Genomic DNA, 21,017 nt, shown 5'->3' with positions numbered 1-21,017 from the left:
ATGATGAATTGAGTCAGTGTTTCCTAAAGTTCATACCTGAAGCCCATAAAGCAGGTGGTTGTAATAGTACTCTACTGAGTAGATTAGAGTTAGGAGAAAGTGGGTTGGAGGGAAACAGTGGATCTGGCGGTGTCTCCTTTCCTGGGGTCAAATTCGAAAGACTTCTGCTGAAAAGGACTACTAAGAAACTTCTTTAATAAAGATTTGATTTTAGAGGAGCGAATTTAAGGCATGGACAAAGAGTTCATTCAGGTGAGGTGGTATCAAGGCCCAAAGAAGAGAATCCTGGAATCCCAGAACATAGTCTTTCACGGTGGTGGGGGCGGGGGGCGGTGGTGTGTGTGTGGGTGTGGGTGTGTGGTGTGTGGGTGTGTTTTAATCTCAGGACTACATCTCCTGGAATCCCAGAACGTAGTCTTTCACGGTGGTGGGGGGGGCGGTGGTGTGTATGTGTGTGTGGGGGGTGTGGGTGGGGGGGGTGTGGTGTGTGGGTGTGTGAGTGTGTTAATCTCAGGACTACATCTCCCAGAATTCCGCTCGCTGGGTCTCACGCGCTCTGAAGCGCCTGCGCATGCGCGAGCAGGTGACGGCCTGCCTTCCCAGGCCCCACAACCCCCGAGATTCCGCGCGCCTGCCTCCCGCCCGCCCGCTGCGATCGCCCCTTCCAGGCCCTCGGTCTGTCCGCTGGGGGCGCGCGCAGTGCCTGGCAGGCGGCCTCGGCGCCGGCGGCTGGGAGCTCGGGTCGCGTGGCGGTGCGTGGTTGCTAGGGGCGTCTCAGGCCGCCCGCTTGCCCAGCAGGCCGAGGGAGGAAGCAGCGCGGAGCCGGCGCCGAGCCGGGGCGAAGCTGGGTCCGCTAGGTGAGTGTGACGGTGAAGCCGTGGGAACGACCCTCCGCCCGCCGACTCTCCCGCCCCTCCCTCTGCCCGGGTCCTTTCACGCGGGTCCCCAGCCCCCCGGCGGCTCCCGCCCCTGCCCCGCTTCCTGCCCGCCACCTCTCCATCTCCAGGGAGGCGAGGGGGCTGCGGCCTTCCACCCGGTCGGGTCTTGGCGCGTCCTCGGGAACCTTCTCTCCCTCCGCCACGCCCCGTGAACTTAGCCCTGCCTCTGGGTGCCTGAACCCTGCAGCATCTCCTCACCCTGGGCCTCCGTGTGCCTCCTCTTTCCCGCCGCGCTGCGGTTTAAATTCTCCTCGCCTGGGTGTGAGCCCAAGCTCCTCTCAATTCGTAGCTGAATTGAACATGAATACCCACTTTTTTCTTTCTCCGTCTTCAGTAGCTGTAGGGAAATACTTTCCTAAACTGTAGAGTTTCAAACAGAATTTGAGATCTTGTAAATTTAACTCTTCATTTATGCACCCTTTATGTAATCAGTCATTCAACAATTTTTTACAAATATCGGCATATATTTAGTGAAGCCAGGGCACTATGGAAGGCGCTGGGGTGATAACAGTGGTGAACAAGGCACGCATGTCTTCCCGGAGCTTATAGTCTAGGGGAGATTTTAATCAAGTAAACAAGTATTTGCCATACTGTGTGGTGTGTGCTCTGATAAAACGTTAGAAAGATAGTTAACCCGGACTTGCCTGTAAAAGTATATTATCCCCATTCCCTGGTCTTCACATTCTCATTCTGGATCTAGGAAATATTTTAATCATTCTTTATGGAGTCATTCTTGCTCTCTCAGATAGTCCAGCTCACATCTTCCTCAACTTCATCACCTGTTGATTTAGCCAATCAGCAAGTAGCTGGGGGACTTTTTGGGATAGTGTTCTGTCCATCCTTCATTTTTCTTGCAGTAAATACTGGGACACTGAATGAGACCTACCCCCTTGACGCTGAGAAAGTTACCAGCTGCTTATTGGTTAGGCTGGATGGAACCTTGAAAAATTATCAAGCGTCCTCTGGGAATAAAGAAGTTGAGAGCACACTCCAGAAACAAAGTAGCTTTAGAAAATATACAGCAAGGCCTAAAAAGAGAATTGACAGCAGTTTGACAGACCTGAGCTGGGTTTGGAGGTAGCCATCCCATGACAAATAGGAAGAGGAAAATTAATAGAGGTTAGATCACAAAGGGCCATAGATGTTTTGTTAAAGAGAACAGTATCCTCAAGGTTTTCAAGCAGAGTGGTTGGGGCCCAGGACTTCCAAGGAATACACCTGCACATATAGCTTTAGAAGAATCAGTTTTCAGATCCTCACTCTTCGGAAACTGACCTTACAAGAAAAGGCGGGGGCGGCAGGATGTTATATCCCTCACATTTCCCAAATTATAATGTTGTCCCAAGTGTAAAAATGTCAGGTTGTGGGGTGCCTGGGTGGCTCAGTCGGTTAAGCATCCGCCTTCAGCTCAGGTCATGATCCCAGGTCTGGCTCCCTGCTCAGTGGAGAGCCCGCTTCTCCCTCTCCCTCTGTCTGCTGCTCCCCCTGCTTGTGCTCTCTCTCTCTCTGTCAAATAGATAAATCTTAAAAAAAAAAAAAAAAGTCAGGTTTCCAAGTGTAGTATTAGGAAATACTGATTTCAGGAAGGCCTCCTTTGATGATTAAATTACTTTGAAAACTCAGAAGGCTTCCTGTCTTCTCCTAGTACACATTGCTATTAGGGTGAGGCTTCATTCTTATTGTGATATTCTGAATACAGATGAACTCAACAGTTAAATGTGGCTAGAATGTTCTTTGGGACCATGGGTTTTTCAAGCTATAGCATAAAACTTGCATAAAAACTTTTAAAGAGATTTCTTTTAATTTAGGTGTGCATTTTTCAGTAAGATAGTTAAAAATTATTTTATCAAATCATGAAATGCTTATTTGATTTACAGTTAATCCTTAACTTAGTTCTTTTTATAAAATGTTTAGTAGATTCTACCACCTTTTTAACAAAAGAATAAGCATGTTTAAACTTGTGATGAAAATCTTAGAATTAAACTTTAATGTGCAGGGAATACATGATTTAAATTCTTTTGGGGATACATGAGTAAAACCATTTGAAGAGTGTGTTGCAGGAAAAGCATGGAAAGATAATTAGCAGGAAGATAACATTAGATTTGTGTTTGAGGTTACTATAGCATCAGAGTGTGGGTTGAATAGGGAGGATTTTAGACTGGAGGCAGGGAGCCAGTGAGAAAACTTGAGACCAGGCTAGAGATGCTGAGGGCTCTATGTTGGTTGCAGTGGGAATGGAGAGGGTTTAGAGAGACGTTAAAGATGATAGAGTGGACAAGGCCTGGTGGCAAAATAGATATACAGAGAGTGGGACAAAGAACAATCTGGAATGATCCTAAGTTCCGACTTTAGTGACCAGGTGGGTGGTGATGCAGGAGAAACTATTAGGAGGAAGGGCAGCTTTGAGGAGAAAGATAAAGGGGTTCACTTTGGACATGACGAGTTGAGGTCCCTACAGCACATCCAGGTAGAGGCCCAGTAGGTCGTTCTGTAGGTCTGGAGTTCATGACAGAGGTCTGGGTGATGATAAAAAGTTGAGAATGGAGGAGGTGGTCGTAGTCATGGGATGGAAGAGATTGCTCTAGGAGAGTTTATTGAATATTGACTATGTGCCAGGCAGAGTGAGAAGACTGAACTCCTAGGAACACCAATATTGAGAGAGTGGACAGAGGAAAAGGGATGAAAGAATTTATAACCAAATACAAAAATGAGCGTGTAAATGAAAAGTCACTTGCTGAACAGCTGTATCTGGATGAAGCCTTAACTTCAGGATCTGATACTCATGATCTGGAGTTGAGTTTAGCTTCCCCACAAGATTCCTTTGTGACCTTGAATTGTCTGATTATAGGCTCCCTGGATTCCAGCATGGCATCAGATGCTTTGATCTGTCAGTGAAATGCAGAGAAAAATTTTCTTAAGTGCCCTGAACTTCTTACCCTCTCCCCTGGCAGAACTGGAAAACCAGACTGGGCATTTGGGAATAAATATGGAGAGTGCTAATTTCTCTTAGGCCCTGAAATACAGAGAAATTTGTCTTTAGGAGCCCTCCTGGATATTCTGGACAGGCAATGGTATTTTAGACCAGAGGTGCTCAGACTTACTGCTTTTAGGACTCTTTTATGCACTTCAAAACCTCTTCGGGATCGTCAATATATTTTTTAATGGATATATAATCTTGATATTTGCCATATTAGAAATTGAAATATTAATTCATTTATTTTTTCATTTTTTTTATTATGTTCAGTTAGCCGCTGTATGGTACATCATTAGTTTTTTTTTAATTTTTTTATTGTTAGGTTAATCACCATATATTACATCATTAGTTTTTGATGTAGTGTTCAGTGATTCATTAGTTGAGTATAACACCCAGTGCTCATCACAACACGTGCCCTCCTTAGTACCCATCACCTGGCTACCCCATCCCCCCACCCTATTAATTCATTTAGAAGTAATAAATACATTACAAGTTAAGATAGGTAGAATTTTTATTTTATTTTAATTTTTTAAAAGATTTTATATATTTGAGCGAGAGCTTGAGAGCAGGGGGGAGGAGCAGAGGGAGAGGGACAAGCAGACTCTATGTTGAGTGTGGAGCCTTAACACAGGGCTCGATCTCGTGACCCAGAGATCATGACCTGAGCCGAAATCATGAGTCAGACACCCCGACTGACTGAGGCACCCAGGTGCCCCCCATAAGCAGAATTTTTAAAATGAAAAATGATACTGTTTCAAAAAGATTAGTGAGAACAGTAGATTTGTTTTTGCAAATCTCTTTATTGTCTGGTTTAATAGAAGATAGCTGGATTTTCATATCTCTTTCTGTGTTCAGTCAGTATTGATGTGTTGTTTTGGTTGAATTACTAAGAAAATCCAGCTCGGGGCACCTGGGTGGCTCAGTTGGTTAAGTGTCTGCCTTCAGCTCAGGTCATGAGGGATTGAGCCCTACTTGGGGCTCCCTGAACCTGCTTCTCCCTTTTCTTCTGCCCCTCCCCCCGACTCGTGCTCTCATTGTCTCTTTCTCTCTTTCAAGTGAATAAATGAAATCTCTAATAATAAAAAAAAAAAGAAAGAAAGAAAATCCAGCCTCACAGACATTTAGTTGGTAGTTGTGGGTATTCTTTGGTATTACACAAAAGTTACCAAGGGATGGTTTTATGATTATTGCAATGTGGAATCTGAAATTAACTTTTCATACTTTGTTACATTAAAATCCATTGGTCTGTGTCTCATTTTGACTGGGTCTTTTTTTCTTTTTCTTCCTGTTTGTTTTTGACGGGGCCTTTTTTTGACGGGGCCTTTTACCCAGACATGATTCTGTCACATTGTGATAAGTATCTGGACAGCACTGTTTTCATTGAGTTAAGCAGCTCTTCCAAATGTTGCCACATTTTATTAACAGTATCCCCCCCCCCCCAAAAAAACATTCATATTATCACCACACTTTCATCAGAAAAATCCTTAACTTTTGGGAAGCTGTCAAGTTTATGGTGGCAGATAGTTTTGCCAGAATTTTAATTTTTCTCTTGGAAGCTGAAATTTTATCATTGGCAACAAATACTGTCAGTTGTTTTTCTTGAATTGACAGACTCACTTTGTTTTGTTTTCTAGAAAATGTTTGCCAAATGCCAAAGTCTAAATAACCCATCACTTTCATGTCATTTATTCTTTCAAGTGAATATAGTGTTCCACAGAAAAATTTTGCAGTTCAAACACACAGTGCTTTCCTTAGAGATGGCCATCACCTTGTGTATGCAGAGAAGTGTTTTTACACGTACTCCTTGTTTGGTCACACAGAGCATTAAAAAGGTGCACTCCAGAATTGAGATGTAAGGTAATTTTTATTGTGTCACCAAGGACGTTCTTGGGTAAACCTGGCATTCTTTGTGTGGTGAGGAAGCGTGTGGTGGTCAAGGATCCAACTTGGTGTGCTATTGTCTCAGTTCTTGCTCAGGCACCAACAGTCTGACCTGCCATTGCTTTTGTACCATCATGGAGAGACCAGCACAATTAAAAAAGCAAATCACCTCTTAGTTTTGTTAGGAAGCTCGGTTCCCCAGCAGAACCTGTGTACTATACCCTGAGGACCACTGTCCCCCCTCAGGAGGAGGAAGGAGGTTCCTTTCTGAAGGTGATAAAAGCCAAGGCTCTAGGAGAGCTAGTCACCTAATTATGTTGAGCCTTCAGCAGTTGTCACTTTTCAGTAATTTGTAGATTGGCCCCCCTCAGCTCTAGGTGCTGTAAGTTATATTTTTCTCTCAGCTTGGCCACCTCCTTTTGCATTGCTGAACTGTGTTCTACAGAAGCCATCTATCTTAATTAAAACCCTCCCGTCTCATAGGGTTGGGGTATTGACCTTCCTTTCTCAGTAGGCCTTCAAGAAGTTCATTGCCCCTCCAACTTTTTTTAGGGAGACATAGCTAGGGATTTATCTCATAAGAGAAAATGAGGATGATTCCTACGATCCTCTCCATTCTTCCAGGATAAGTTCCAGGTAAGTCAGTTCCGTCTTCTAAAATAACTACTGAGCAATTAATCTCATTAGAGATCCTTTGAATTGTAGACTCTGAACCATTTCTGATGTCCTGAGTTCCCCTGGTGACCGAGGGAAGCACCTAGGTGGAGGAGGGAAAGGAAACTGCAGGTCCCAAGAGCCACACACACACACTCCTGTAATACAGGAGAGTGATTTAATCAGTGGGCAATGAATAATTGCTTTCTGTAGAAATAGATACCTTGTCCAGGTTGGTCTGGACCTGGCCTCTAGAGACTTGGTGGTTTGAAACAACAACCATAGGTTTTTCTAGCATAGGCTGCTCTTCATTCACTCTCGACTAAGGAGGAAACTTGAGGCAAAATTACATCTCAGAGAGTGGAAGGCAGAATGAGATAGGCAGATTCTGAGTGTTGTATAAAGATGACAAAGCAGGTTGGTGTGATTCCTGAGACTGGCTGCAGAGGTCGTAGGGAGGGACGGCCGTCAGGCTTCTACTGCAAGAGTTCTGCACTTGGTCAGGTGGGTGCTCGGAGGGCTAGGGATTGGGCTGAGCCCGGCATGTAAATAGAAAGAAAGGGACGTTTGAGGCCATTTTATCTTTAGACTGCTCTGCGGTTCTTTATCCTCCTTTCTTATCCTTTAGTCAATTTTTTTTTTTTTTTGGTTTTATTTTTAACAGCTTTGTGGAGGTATAACTGATATGGGACATATCCATCACCCCAAGTCAATTGTTTTTGAAACTTTGTTCTAGGAACCGCGTGCCCCATGAAGTTGTTTGGGGAGGGAGACATGGCCGCCATGGCTGAGGAGGAGGACCAACTAGGGCAGTGATCTTCCACCAGATCCCCTGTCTGTTAGAGGGGCACAGGGATTCCCTAGGAAAACCATCCATGCAGCTTAGGAGGCATATCCATGTGAAAAGAGAACAGTGGTGAGAGTAGCCTTTGTAAAGTACCAAGTTAGAGGGGTAGATATGCAAGAGATATTCATGGAGAGAGTGGGGCTTGAGCTGTGCCTGGAAAAGGTAAATAAAATATTAAGGATTCAGAAGGAAGAGGTTTAGTGGAGTAAAGGCCTGCAGATAGGTTTGAAAGGTTTATTCTGGGAGTTTAGTGTTAAGACCAGCACAGTTCATAGGGCAGAGTTCAAGGTGGAAGGAGATGGAAATAAGCCTTTCCAACCCAAACTAAGAAACTTGGATTTTATTTGCTGACTCATGTGAGAATTATCTGGAATATTTGTTAAGAATGCAGATTCCCGGCCCTACCCCCTGACCCACTGAATCCACTTTGAAGATGGGGCTTGGGAATCTGCATCCCATGTTCTGTTTTGTTTTTTATTGTTATTATTTTTTATGTCGAGTAGGCTCCACACCCAGCATGGGGCTTGAACTCACAACCCTGAGATCAAGAGTTGTACATTCTACTGACTGAACCAGCCAGGCGCCCTGCACCCCATGTTATTCTGATGCAGGTGATTGGTGGGCTACTGTGATATTTAGCGAGGACTCCTAGGAAATTTTTGAAAGGGGAGTAACCCGATCAAGTATAATCGAGCAAAGTTAATCTGGAGGCTGCCTGCAGGGTGGACTTTGGAAGGGGGGGACCCTGGAAACACAGACCTCAGTCTGGAGTTATTGCAACGGTCCGGCTGTGCGGAGGGAGTGGGGGAATAGATGGAGGAGGCATGCTAGCAAGGAAGAATCTCTCTTAAGTTTTATAACTGGCGTGGCTTTGGAGAATATGGGAAAGGAAGAAGTCACAACTGGCTTACGTGTTCTTCTCAGGTGACTGAGAGAAAGAAGGTTTCACTGAAAGCAGCTGAAGGTCAAGAGTGCAGAGCTGGTGTGACAAGCTTGAAGTGGTTGGATATGCACGTGGAAAAGGTGACACAGACGGTTGGTGATGAGGGCATGGAGCTTGAGAGAGGTCAGATCTGAAGAGTGGAGCTTCTACAGATAATGGTTGAAATAGCCAGAGCAGATTGGTTGGACGTGGGAGGGAGGATAAATCAGGAGCCATGGAGGACTTTGGAGGGGGCCTCTTGGGGAGGAGAAGGCACCCCCGAAGGAGGTGGGTTTGGCTGTGGCCGAGTTCCTGCACTGAGTAAAGAAGCAGCGACAAGGAGATGGTGGTAGGAGAGGAGCACCTGTTTAATCTGAAGAGGGCCTGCTGTGGCTATGCTGGGTTTCACTGTTGTGGATGCATGTATGTATTCAGCAAATATTTACTGGGCCCTGATTACATTTCCAGGGCTGGGCACAGACTGTGTAAACAAGGCCCCAGTTCTCAAAGAGTTTTCATTCTGGAAGAGAAGATAGATATATAACAAAGGAATGCGTAAATAATTGAAGTTTCTATTTTAAAAATAATGAACAGGGTTTTTGACTAGGTCATTCATTTATATAGCCAGAAGTTAAAATGATAGAAAAGGTATACACAGGTCTCATACTCCATTGGTCATCTTTATAAAAAATCAGTTCCTACTTATTCTTCCACTGTTTCTTTAGGCAGTTATAAGGAAATACTAACATAAAGTAATTTCAGCTAGTGGAAGAATGAAACAGATTAGAATAAGGTAATATGATAGGGAATGATCAGGGGTGGTGCAGTATTAGTGTGGACAGGCTCTTTGGGGTGGTGATGTTTGCTGAATGCTGAGTGAGGGAACTGAGCTGGCCATTCAGAGATCTGAGTGTTTCAGAGGGAACAACAAAGCCCCTGGGAACACAGGTGGGAACACGCCTGCAGAGGAGGAAGAGTGACTTGCAGAAGGTCAGAGAGATAGGAGTCAGATCACGTGGCCTTGGAGCCACCAGATAGCTTTAAGCTACATTTTAAAAAAAGAGCATCTCGACCGCAGTCTGGAGAATTGATTATAAAGAAGGCGGGGGAAACCGGCAGGTGAGAGGTGATAGTGGTGTGGACTAAGGGAATAATGGTGGAAACGGAGAATAGATGGCTCCAGGGACATATATTGGAAGCTGGAAAGACTTGTTGATGTTGAGTGAGTAGGAGTGAAGATCTGAGTTCGGGGTGAAATCATTACCCAGGGCATGTTGGGAGTTTTGGTGTTGCATGGACACCTGTCCCAGGGACTTAGCCCCCTCTGCCTGTGTATATATATATATAATTTTAACTGAAGTCTTTTTGTGCAGTTGCAGCTTATTTACTGCCTCTGACTTTAACAAGGTTAATTGGCTCTAAGAGTGAATCAATTAAGTGAGGGATATGATTGATGCATTCTTATCTCAGCCCTGCTCCCATTCTCCTTAGCATGACTTTATTAAAATCTGACATTCTCATCTAATTCAAGGAGATTAAGAGAAAGCATGTTCCCTTCTTCAATAGCAGGGGTCATAGAAAACCTGGAGTTTCCCATTTTGTCTCTTTGATCCCTTAAGTCTAGCCAGTCCTTATCTCAGCCTCTAGGTTTCTGTTTCCCAGATGGTGCTGGCAGTAACTGCCTTCTAGGTTGAAGTGAAGACAAAGACTTGTGTTTTGTTGGGCAGTGATATTTTCACGTAGAATCAGGTTTAAATGGCATTTCTCCCCCTAAAAATTGGAGATGTCCCCCGACATTGTGTGTTGATGGGCCCCAGAGAAAGTGCTGTTGGATATCATCTGCCAGGCTCTGGTGTTTGCCTTCCTCCTTGAACGCCCCTTAAGCCAGAGTTTGCAAATTCACTGGCAGATTAGAGCGGAGTATGCTGGGTGGCTAGTTCATATTAAGGTGGCTACACTGAGAAGAATTATGTACTGGGGAGGCCCTTCATAAGGCATGTGACTTCAGTTCTTGTACCTTAGTGATGACAGGCGGATCCCCAGTCAAGCCTGCTTCAGGTATGGAGCAAGGAGTGAGTCTTACTTCATTGGCTGGAATCACTCCCTGGTAAAATCCATTCCTGCCAGTCTTTTTTCAAAGAATTGAAGGTGATTGTGCGCTGCCTGCCTCCTGGTCTGAGGAAAACCAAGCTTCCTTTTAAAAGTAGTTAATAACCTTTTTTTAAAAAAACCTTTTTCATTTTGAAATGATTTCAGACTTGCAAAAAAGCTGCAAAAATAGTACAAAGAATTCCTATTTACTTTTTACCCACATTTATCAAATGTTAATATTTTACCACACTTGCTTTAGTGTTCATATGTGAACAGTGAATTGTTTTTTGAAATGTTTGCCAAGGTGCGCCTGGGTGGCTCAGCCGGTTAAGCGTCTGCCTTTGGCTCAGGTCATGATCCCAGGATCCTGGGATTGAGCTCCGCATCGGGCTCCATGCTCAGCGGGGAGCCTGCTTCTCCCTCTCCCTCTGCTGTTCCCCCTACTTGTGTGCTCTCTCTGTCAAATAAATAAATAAAATTAAAAAAAAAAATGTTTGCCAATAAGTTGCAGGCATGAAACCCCTTTACATCTGAATATTTCCTAAAAACTTCTAAATGTTTTCTAAAACAAAGATATTCTCTTAAACTGACACAGTATATTGATCAAAATCAGGCAATTAACGTTGATATAATACCATATACTATAATGTTATTATCATATCTACCTTATTCGGATGTTGTCAATTGTCTTGTCACTGTCCTTTGTTTTAGGAGCACACATTGCATTTGGTTGTCTTATCTTTTGTCTCCTGTAAGTGGAATAGTTCCTCAGCCTTTGTCTTTCATGAGCTTGACACAGTTGAAGAGTACAGACCAGTTATTCTGTAGAATGACCTTCAATTTGGTCTTGTCTGATATTTCCCTTTGAATTCAGGTGGTGCATTTAGGTCAGGAAATCACAGATGCGATGATGTGTCCTTCAGTGTGTCCTGTCATGGGGTGCATAATGCCAATTTGTGCTCTTACTGATGATAGGAACTTTGATCACTTGATTATGGTCGTGTCTGCCTGGTTTCTCCACTGTAAAGTTAGGGGTTTGTTTGTTTTCTTTAAAGATTATTTATTTGAGAGAGAGAGTGCACGTGACAGGGAGTGGGGAGAGGGAGAGAGAAACGAAGCAGACTCCACACTGAGCGTGGAGCTGATGTGGGGCTTGATCTCACGACCCTGAGATCACGATCTGAAGCAAAACCAAGAGTCGGAGGCTCAACCGACTGCGCCACCCAGGTGCCCCAAGTTATGTTTTTTTTTCTTTCATAATTAATAAATATCTTGTGGAGAGATGTTTTGAGACAATATAATTATTCCATTTCCCAGTAATCTCTCACCCACCAATTTTAGGATCCACTGATGAGTTTTGCCTGAAGCAGTTATTACCATGGTGGTTGCCAGTGGTGAGTTTCTATTCTTATCAGTTGGAATTCTGTTGTAAGGGGGCGTTGTTCCTTCTCCCCAATTTATTCATTCATTCTTTTATTTATTTGTATCACTGTGGATTCATGGATTCTTGTTTAGATAGTCTGATACTCATTTATTTTGCTGCTCAGGTTGTCCCAGATTTGGTTAGAGGGAACCTCTTTAAGCTGGCTCCTCTGTCCTTTTTTTTCCCTTCCACCTCTAATGGCTTTATTGAGGTATAATTTACATACCATACAATTGATTCATTCACTATAAAGTAGAGTTTGATCACTTGTAGTAAGTTTGTACATTTGTGCAACCATTGCCACCATCTGGTTTTATTTTTTATTTTTTTTAAAAGATTTTACTTAGAGCGAGCAAGAGCACGCAGAGGGAGAGTGACAGACAGGGAGAGGCAGACTCCTTGCTGAGCAGAGAGCCCGATGCAGGGGCTCCAACCCAAGACCCTGAGACCTGAGCCAAAGGCAGACACTTAACCAACTGAGCCACCCAGGTGCCCCCACCATCTGGTTTTAGGACATTTTCATCACCCCATAAAGTTCCCTCATTCCCAGTTATAGTCATTCCTTTTTCCTACCCTCAGCCTCAGGCAACCACTGATCTACTTTCTATCTCTATAATTTTGTCTTTTTTAGAAATTTTATAAAAATGGAATCCTACAATATATAGTCTTTTGTGTCTGGCTTCTTTTTCTTAGCAGAATGTTTCTGAGGTTAATCCAGGTTGTTGCCTTTTATTGCTGAGTAGCATTCCATTTTGTTTATTACTATACCACTTGTTGGACATTTGGATTATTTCTAGTTTTTGCCTATTAAAAATGCTGCTATGAATATTTGTGTGTAAGTGTTTGGACATAATGCTTTAATTTCTCTTTGGTAGATACTTGGGAGTGGAATTGCTGGGTTATTATATATTACAGTTTTTATGAAACTGACAATCAGTTTTTCAGAGTGGCTGTATCATCGTATATTCCCATCAGCAATGTAGGAAAGGTCTAATTTCTCCATATTCTGGTCAACACTATTATCAATCCATTTGATTATAGCCATTCTAGTGGGTGTGTAGTAGTATCTTACTGTGGTTTTAATTGTCATTTTCCTAATGACTAAAGCTATTGATCATCTTTTCATGTGCTTATTAGTCATTTATACATCTTCTTTAGTGAAATACTTATTCAGATATTTTGCCTATCTTTAAAATTGCCTATTTAAAAAATTTTAATCGGGTTGGTTTTCATCTTCTTCTTGAGTTCTGAGAGTTCTTAGCATATTCTGGATACAAGTCCTTTATAATTGCAAATATTTTCTCCCAGTTTATAAATTTTTCTTTTCATTCTCTCAATAGTGTTTTTCTAAATTCTTCATTGATATAATCTAGTTAACAGCTGGACTGTTACCACATTTTCTCTTAAAATTTGTCAATTGCCCAAAGTCATAAACATTTTCTCCTATGTTTTCTGCCAGAAGTTTTATAGTTTTAGTTCTTACATTTAGGTCTCTGATCCAGTTTGAGTTAATTTATGGTGTAAGGTAAGAGTCTGAGTTCATTTTTTTGTACATGGATATCCACTTCTTCCAACATCATTTGTTAAAGGTTATCCTTTTCCTCATTAAGTTGCATAGGCAACTTTATTGAGAATTAATTGACCATAAATATAAGGATTTATTTCTAGACTCTATTTGGTTCCATTGATCTATATGTCTGTTCTTATACCAATACCACATTATCTTGATCACTGTAACTTTATACTAAGTTTTGAAATCAGGTAGTGTAACAATTTTGTTTTTTTTTTTTTCAAAATTGTTTCTGGTTGTTCTAGCTCTTTTCTGTTAACATATAAATTTTATGATCAGCTTGTCAATTTCTCCAGAAAAGCCTGCTGAGATTTTGATAGGAATTGCGTTTACTCCATAGATCATTTTGGGAAGAATTACCCTCTTAACAATGGTACTTCCTCTCTTGTCTTTTCCCAAACATTCCAGCTGTGTGGTTTCAGCACTGAATGAATTCACTGTTCATCAGAGCTCTGTTTGACAGGAGTTATGAAGGGGTGGTAACTGCTGATCCAGCATGGCTGTGAGGAGTGGTAGAGCCCTGGAGATTCTTGGAATACTTCACACAAGTTACATGTGGTTGGTTGTTGTTTGTTTTAAAAGATTAAACAAGTAAACTGGAAAAGGACCCCCCCACCCCTGTCCCATCCTCATTTCACCCCTCTCCCCAAGGTATCTGCCATAATAGTTTAGTGTATATTCTTCCAGACCTTTGGTGTTTGGTTGTTGTTGTTGTTGTTGTTGTTTTAATTAATTTATATTAGTTTTTTTAAGTAGGCTCCATGCCCAGCGTGGAGCCCAGCACAGAGCTTGAACTCATGACCCTGAGATCAAGACCTGAGCTGAAATCAAGAGTCGGACGCTTAACCAACTGAGTCACCCAGGCGCCCCCAGATCTTTGTTTTGGCATAAACATATTCACATGTTCTGAGAGCTGCTTCAGAGAGACTTTCCTTCCCAGGAACCCGTTCCTCAGCTGCTCTGCCCTAAACTAACCTTTCTTTTCAGCTGGGCATTTCCCTGTTTGGACCTTGATTGAGGAACTTAACCAGAAACAGGCTTGTTTACTTCTAAACTTGAACTCCGCAGGCAATAAAATAGTGTTTGTATCCCCTGTTCACCCCTTAAGTCCTCCTATTCCCCAGGGATAATGTGTAGGAGCAAGAAAGATATAAGATTAATAGCTCTGTGAAATGTGTTAGATTGTTCAAAATACTTTTTTCCAGATGAGGTCAGTGTGTTGGCTCCTAAAGTAAGTTCCTCACAAGCTGTCGATTGGAGGGTCAACTGATGGTGGATCCTTTAGGCTTAGTCAGAGAGAGTAAGTATGAATGCCTTTGCTTATTTTTAAGTAGTGGCTGTATGTGGCTAAAAAGTATATGTAAATTGAGTGAAAGTAATGGGATTTGTGAATCCTTTAATTTATATAATCACCAATTACTCTAAGTTTAGGTTTGCTTCAGTTCGGTGTTTTTATTCTTTTATTTTTATTTTTTTTAAAGATTTTATTTATTTATTTGATAGAGAGCATGCAAGCACAAGTAGGCAGAGAGGCAGGCAGAGGGAGAGAGAGAAGTAGACTCCTTGCTGAGCAGTGAGCCCAATGTGGGACTTGATCCCAAGACCCCGGGATCATGACCTGAGCTGAAGGCAGACGCTTAACAACTGAGCCACCCAGGGGCCGCTTAGTTGGCTCTTTTTAAAACAAGGCTTCCGTTAGTAGCCTCTCTGAGGCTTCCTACATATATAAATACCTTTCCTTCTTGTTCTCTTGCCTTTGATGTCTCATCCTAAAATATTTCCTGGGAGATGGGCAGCCCGTCTCTGAGATTCTGTAGGCACACACACAGACACACCAAGTTTGTGTCATCTCGGTGCACTTAGAAATTTGAGGGAGATGGGGAGAAGGATCTCCCAGACATTGTGTCAGGAGCCCAGGGTATACCACAGGGGACAGGTTTTATGACCTCAGGGAAAAACGACCTTCTGGGTGTAAGCTGTCTGTGGGGTCTGGCTGCCAGACCTTATTTGGCAATCTAGACTTTGACTTTATGGCCAGAAACCACTACTCTCAGTGTGCTGTATTTTGCAACTATTTTCTCATTTCCTCTACTTATATTTTAGACCACCTAGGCCTTTTTAAAGTTTGTCACTCCTCGTTCCTGTAGGGAGTGGGGTCATTCCGTGGCACTTGAGTGGTAGTGCTATTAAGGGCCACATCTGAGAAAAGGTGGCCTGTGGCAGCAGTCAGAGGTTCCTGGGACCCAGGTTGCCTGAATTTTCTAGCTAGGTCCCTGCTTCCCCTTCACATGGAGTTGTGATTTCATCAAGAATCTCTGTAAGGAGAAGGAAGAAGGTTGCTTTTAGCAACCATTTCCTCATCTAAACCAGACACTGCTTCTGAGGCAGAAACTGTGGTACCAGGTCAGAACGTTTGTATGTGGTACTGTTATGAGTGATACTGTTTACTTCATGTTCTCGAGTCTGCTCTGTGTAGATGATCTGACATGACAGACTTGTTTTGCTTGGCAGTTCCCGACAGTCATCTTAGCCAACCCTGGCCGTCTTTTACTAGCAATGGAGCTCTTTCCCAGAAAGAGACTTTTACAAAACCGTCTCATCATCTGCTTGGCCCCTGTGTCCAGATAATGCTTCCTTAGGGAGACAGGTGGCTCTATTCTAAGCTGCCGTCCTATACATCATGGGGACTATGGGGGAACAAGGAGTGGGGAACAGCCATTGCAAAGACATACGAGTTCTGGAATCCTGTTAGTCAGAGAGAGGAGAATCCACTTGACTCTGGCGCTTGCCCAGCTGGCCTGCTTCACGCTCTGCCTGGGAGCCGGCCATCCGCAGCCTCTGAAGAGGGTGGGAGTGTATTCTTTGCTTCCCTCTTCCTCATTTGGATTAGAAGTCAAGCTAGCCAGATGCCAGGCCACTCGCGTTCAGTATTCCTGGCCCTGAGGATTCATATGATGCAATGCAGAGAGGCAGACACTGCATGGTGGGAGGGTTCTTTTCACCCAGCCCTGGGGTAGTGTGCAGTGGGCATCCACAGCTACGGGGGAAAGTGAGATTGGCCATGGTGATGATGAGAACACATGCTCTTACAGGCTGCAACCCTGAAGGGGTTCAGTATAAACTGGGAGAGTGTTTCCAACCTGGGTTTTGTCTTGTCCCTGAAGCTTAAGGATAATTGAGGGGACAGGGACTAAGCGTGTATTTCATTTAAGAGGCATGTGGAGTCAGACAAACTCGAGTTTTAATCTCGGCACCACTCATTATTGGTTGTTTAATTATAGAAGAGTTACTTAGCTTTTCTGATTCTCAGATTCATCGTCAGTAAATTGAGTGTCAGGTTTTTGTGAGGATTAAATAAGACAACAGAGGCAAAGTGCCTAGCACAGTACCTGGCATTTGTTAGGTGTCCAAATTAGTATTCACCACTGCTAGTGTGTTTCCCCTTCATTTACTGAACTTTTGCAGTTTATCCGTTCCACAGAATATTGAGCACTTACTGTGTTCCAGACGCTGCTGGGGACATGAGCTAGCAGAAAACCAACATGTGGCTCCTGGTCAGATGAGTGGTGCATTATTAAAGTTCAGTGTGGTAGAAGCAGTGATGGTGGCCCGCACGCGGATGAGGCATCCTGTTCAAAGTGGAGAGTCCGGGAAGGCTACCTGGAGAAGGGGGTGTTCAAGCTGATGACTTTTAAGTCTGGTGAAAGAGAAGGAAAGGACTCCAGGGAGGAGCACTTGTAAAGGCATGAAGGTTGGAGATAGCGGGATGCAGGTGAGGAAGCACAAGTGGGGTATTTTTCAGGCCGCCCAGGGCAGTTTCATTTCCTTGGTTCTTTTCTCCCATCACTTTGGTGTGTCGGGTTGCATGGGTAGGGCAAGACATGGATTCCTGAAAGAGGATGACGTGAGTTGGGATTGTGAATCTGTTGGGTGTACACAGCACACACATGTGGTCTGGTAAAGTCCCTGGCGGGCTTTGACTCTTCCCTTGTGTCTGCTTCTCTACCATAAACGCACAGAGTGTAATCAGCCCCTGCACAGGATTTCCATGGTTTGGACTGGGTGGAGGTCCATTTTCTGTCTCCTTAATTTAAGGTTCCTGGCATCAAAATCTAGTTTTAGAACTTAGGTTGTTTTTAGCCCACTGTCATATTGAATACTGGCAGCCATGAGTTGTGGTTTTTGTACTCTCTTCTTGAGAAAGAATCCACATAGGTCAGCCTTTGCAGGAAAAGTGGGTGACGTCATGTGGCTTCTGCAGGCTTTCTGTTGGTCGACACCAACAGTTCCTATAGATGTAGACAGGAATCATGGATCTTCCTTGGCCATTAGTCTCTTATCAGAGTATGAGGTCCTCTCCCCGTTGAAGTTTGTGGGGTTTTTGTGTTTGTTTGTTTTGTTTTGTTTTTAAGATTTTATTTATTTGAGAGAGAGAGAGAGAGTGCGCGCTCGTGCACAGGTGGGGGAGGGGCCAGAGGGCGAGGGAGAAGCAGGCTTCCTGCCGAGCAGGGAGCCCCAGTGCGGGCTCCATCCCAGAACCAGGGTCCTGGGATCATGACCTGAGCCAAAGACAGCTGTTTAACCAACTGAGCCACCCAGGTGCCCCAAAGTTTGTGTTTTAAAAGTAATTTGAACAAAAAAATTCTCTGCTAATTCTTTCCCTGTAGCTACTACAAAAACATTTCCTTGGTATGGATGCCAGGATTCCATTCAGAATTATCCCAGATGAGTGACTTCTTATAGAAGGGTCTTGTTTTTCCAACCCTCTGGATGCTGTCATTTGTGAAAACTGGAGATTATTTTGTGACTTTGATTTAGAAAGTAAGTGACCATGCTTAACAGACTGTTTGGAACTCGGAATTACTGGCTGGTTTTGCCTTAGAGGAAACATCGAATGAGGGAATGTCTGAGACAGGCCCTACCCCCTGAGGTCAGCCCAAACTGATGCTTAGGGCTTGGGGTGAAGCAAGCTCTCCTCCTTCCCCTGTATTCTACTCCCTGAACTCTTCCTGTCCCACAATGGCTGCTGGAAATAAGGTCACTTTAAGTAAAAATAATGTTGGTGTCCAGTTCCATTTTGTTTCTTTTTCCCATCAACACGTGTGATGGGATTTAAGTCTATATAGCTCGCGAGACACTTGGAGAGGTGAAGTCAGTGTCTCAGCTTCCGAGTGAACTCCAGAGTTCAGCAGGGGAATTCTCTGCTTCTATCTCAGCTTGTCACACCTAGCCATGAAAAGCAGACCACACCAGGGGCCTCTGAGAGTTGGTCAGGGATGAGTAGATGTAAAATAGGTTTCTCAAGTAACCCCTGACCTTTCAGAATTGGTTGGTGAGGAGGAAGATAATTGGCTGGTTTCTCTGCCACCCCTGGACTTGCCTTATTAGGAGAGAGAAGGAAGCCCCTCAGTGAAGTCACAGATGGTGAGACAGACAGATGCATTTTTCTTCGGAGAGAGAGCAAAGAGCTCCGAGGGAGTGGGAACCTGTGAGTGGACTCCTCGGTGGCCCAGTCCCTGATGAAGCCGGCTCTGATTGCGTGAGGGCAGCCAGAAGACCGCTGAAAACACTGGAGGAGTCTAATGTTCTTCTCTGGGGCTCCTAAGTGACAGCCACGGCTGGTTGCCCTGGGGGTGGGGGATGGGGACAGGGGTGGGGCTCTGTTGCTTCACCGAGGACCGCCATAGCACGCGGTCTGTCCTCCTGGGACGGTAACATTCCCAACGGCTTCTCTTCCCTCCAGGCTGACGGACTTCGAGAATGCAGCCGCAGCTTCTAGAGGTGCGTGGCACCTGTTCCGAGTTGGGCCACGAGGCCACGCGGCCATGATGGGGGCCCCTCATGGCCTCTGCAGGAACAGAGCACTACAGTATTGGCCTCCGCCAGGGAACCAGCCTCAAGCAGAGTGGCCCCTCCGGCTCGGTGCCTGCCCGGCCGCTGGAGAAGCCCTCTGAGGGCAGAGGCTGGGCGCAGGCCCATCAGCAGGTGAAGCCAATCTGGAAGCTGGAGCGGAAGCAGGTGGGGACACTGTCAGCAGGGTTGGGCCCTGGCCTCTTGGGTGTCCCAGCCCAGCCAGCGTATTTCTTTTGCCCCGGCACTTTGTGTAGCTCGGGGTGCTCGGCTGTCATCGCGGGCCACAGCGGCTCCTGTTCCCTGCACTCGCTCCCAGACTTGTTCAGCGGCACCTTGCTATACCGCCGCGCCAGCTACAGCCACAAATCCTACCAGCAGCTGGAGTCCTTCTGCTTGCGCTCAAGCCTGCCGGAAAAGAGACCTTTCTCTCTCCCTCCAAAGAGCCTCCCTGTCAGACTCACTGCCAATAAGGCCCCTTCTTTCACGGTCTCCCCCATGGCCCAGCCCATGGCGTCCTCCACAGATCCGTACCTCTCAGTGGGCGCAGCTGGGGAAAACCCTTCGGGGAAGAGCCTGGCCTCTGCCATCTCAGGGAAGATCCCATCTCCGCTCGCCTCCTCCCACTCCTCCTACAAGCCCGTGCTGAATAACAACTCCTTCATGCGGCCAAATAGCACTAAAGTGCCTTTATCGCAGGCCCCAGAGGGCCTGAAGCCAGTACCCTCACCCAAGGTCCATCTTGTCCCCTGGCATCATTCGGGGGGCACCGGAGACTGTGCACTCCAGCCCGTGGAGCACAGGGTGCCCAAGAGCAATGGCACTGTCCCAGGTGACGCCCCGGCCCCTAGCACCCTGTCAGCCCCTCGCTCTTTGGACACTCTGACCACCAGTGTTGCCTCTTCCCAGTACAACCGCAGTAACTTAGCCGCAAGAGCAGAGCCGCATCCTTGTGGCCTGGATGGCGACTTGGTTCCTCAGGCTCTGACTAAGGAGGTTCGGTTCACTGAGGCCGTGAGAAAGTTGACTGCAAGAGGCTTTGAGAAGAAGCCAAGGCAAGGCTGCCAGTTTGAACAGTCTTGTTTCCTGAGCCCCGGCTTGCAGTGTGATCTCCTCAACAGGACCCGGCAGTGGAAACCTCCCATGGTAGGCCAGCAGTTCCCGCAGGAGGATGCCGGAGCAAACAGTAGGATCCCCCCTAGCGCCTCAGACACCTTGGAGTTGGACAGTACGGTCTTCTGTACCAAACGCATCAGCATTCACCTCCTTGCCTCCCATGCCAGTGCGCTCAGCCACAGCCCTGCCTGTGGATCTGCGATGGACTCCCTACCACTTGGAGAAGAGAAAACTTCTGTTCTGCCTTCTCCCCCTCAGCTGCTTGGTGTAGCCGACGTGGCCACCCGCCTCTCTTCCATCCATCTGGGCCAGCTTGGGAAGGAGGGGCCTAAGGAAGCCAGGGGACTGGACTCCCCTGCTAGGGATATCGGGTAAGTTAGAGAAAGTTTTTGATGCCTTTAGAGGCAGTAGAATGTATACTCCATAATTTGGTGACACTGACCCTACGTCTCTGAAGGTGGTTTTATTTTTTTGGCTGCCCTGGAATTTTGGTTTTCACTTTAGGGCAGAGGTTGGCAAACCTAGACCAGCATGCGGGCCAAATCTCACCCACTGCCTGCTTTTATGAATAAAGTTTTATTGAAACGCAACCTCACCCATTCGTTTATTGCTGTCTGTGGCTATTTTCCTGTTACAGTGGTAGGGGTGAGTTACACCAAACTGAATGGCCCACAAAACTGAAAAGATCTACTATCTGGTCCTTTAGAGAAAGAGTTTGCCAACCCTGCTTTAGGTTATAACCAGGAAGAAA

General features: G+C 45.1%; 1 protein-coding gene across 7 annotated transcripts in view; it reads left to right on the top strand.

Moving 5' to 3' along the window:
* Positions 1-597: 597 nt before the first annotated feature.
* TTLL4 (tubulin tyrosine ligase like 4) overlaps positions 598-21,017 on the top strand; it is a 34,720-nt gene continuing 14,300 nt past the window's right edge. Inside the window, exons 1-4 of one of the 7 annotated variants that reach the window (XM_073878539.1) lie at positions 599-857; positions 17,968-18,121; positions 18,689-18,788; positions 19,044-20,637. In XM_073878539.1, coding sequence (XP_073734640.1) covers positions 19,142-20,637 — 1,496 coding nt within the window. In that variant the 5' untranslated portion in view covers positions 599-857; positions 17,968-18,121; positions 18,689-18,788; positions 19,044-19,141. Of the gene's footprint in view, positions 858-7,797; positions 7,906-8,218; positions 8,318-14,505; positions 14,601-17,967; positions 18,122-18,688; positions 18,789-19,043; positions 20,638-21,017 lie in introns of those variants that run through there. The other 6 variants (XM_025891450.2, XM_025891465.2, XM_073878541.1 and 3 more) reach the window with 6 other exon arrangements.

This window comes from Callorhinus ursinus, unplaced genomic scaffold (assembly GCF_003265705.2).
Source record: "Callorhinus ursinus isolate GAN/ISIS: 27379988/994484 unplaced genomic scaffold, GSC_fseal_2.0 scaffold2, whole genome shotgun sequence".
NCBI lineage: Eukaryota > Metazoa > Chordata > Mammalia > Carnivora > Otariidae > Callorhinus > Callorhinus ursinus.
The sequence above is the reverse complement of the archived record's forward strand: the minus strand, read 5'-3'. Positions and strand labels throughout refer to the sequence as shown.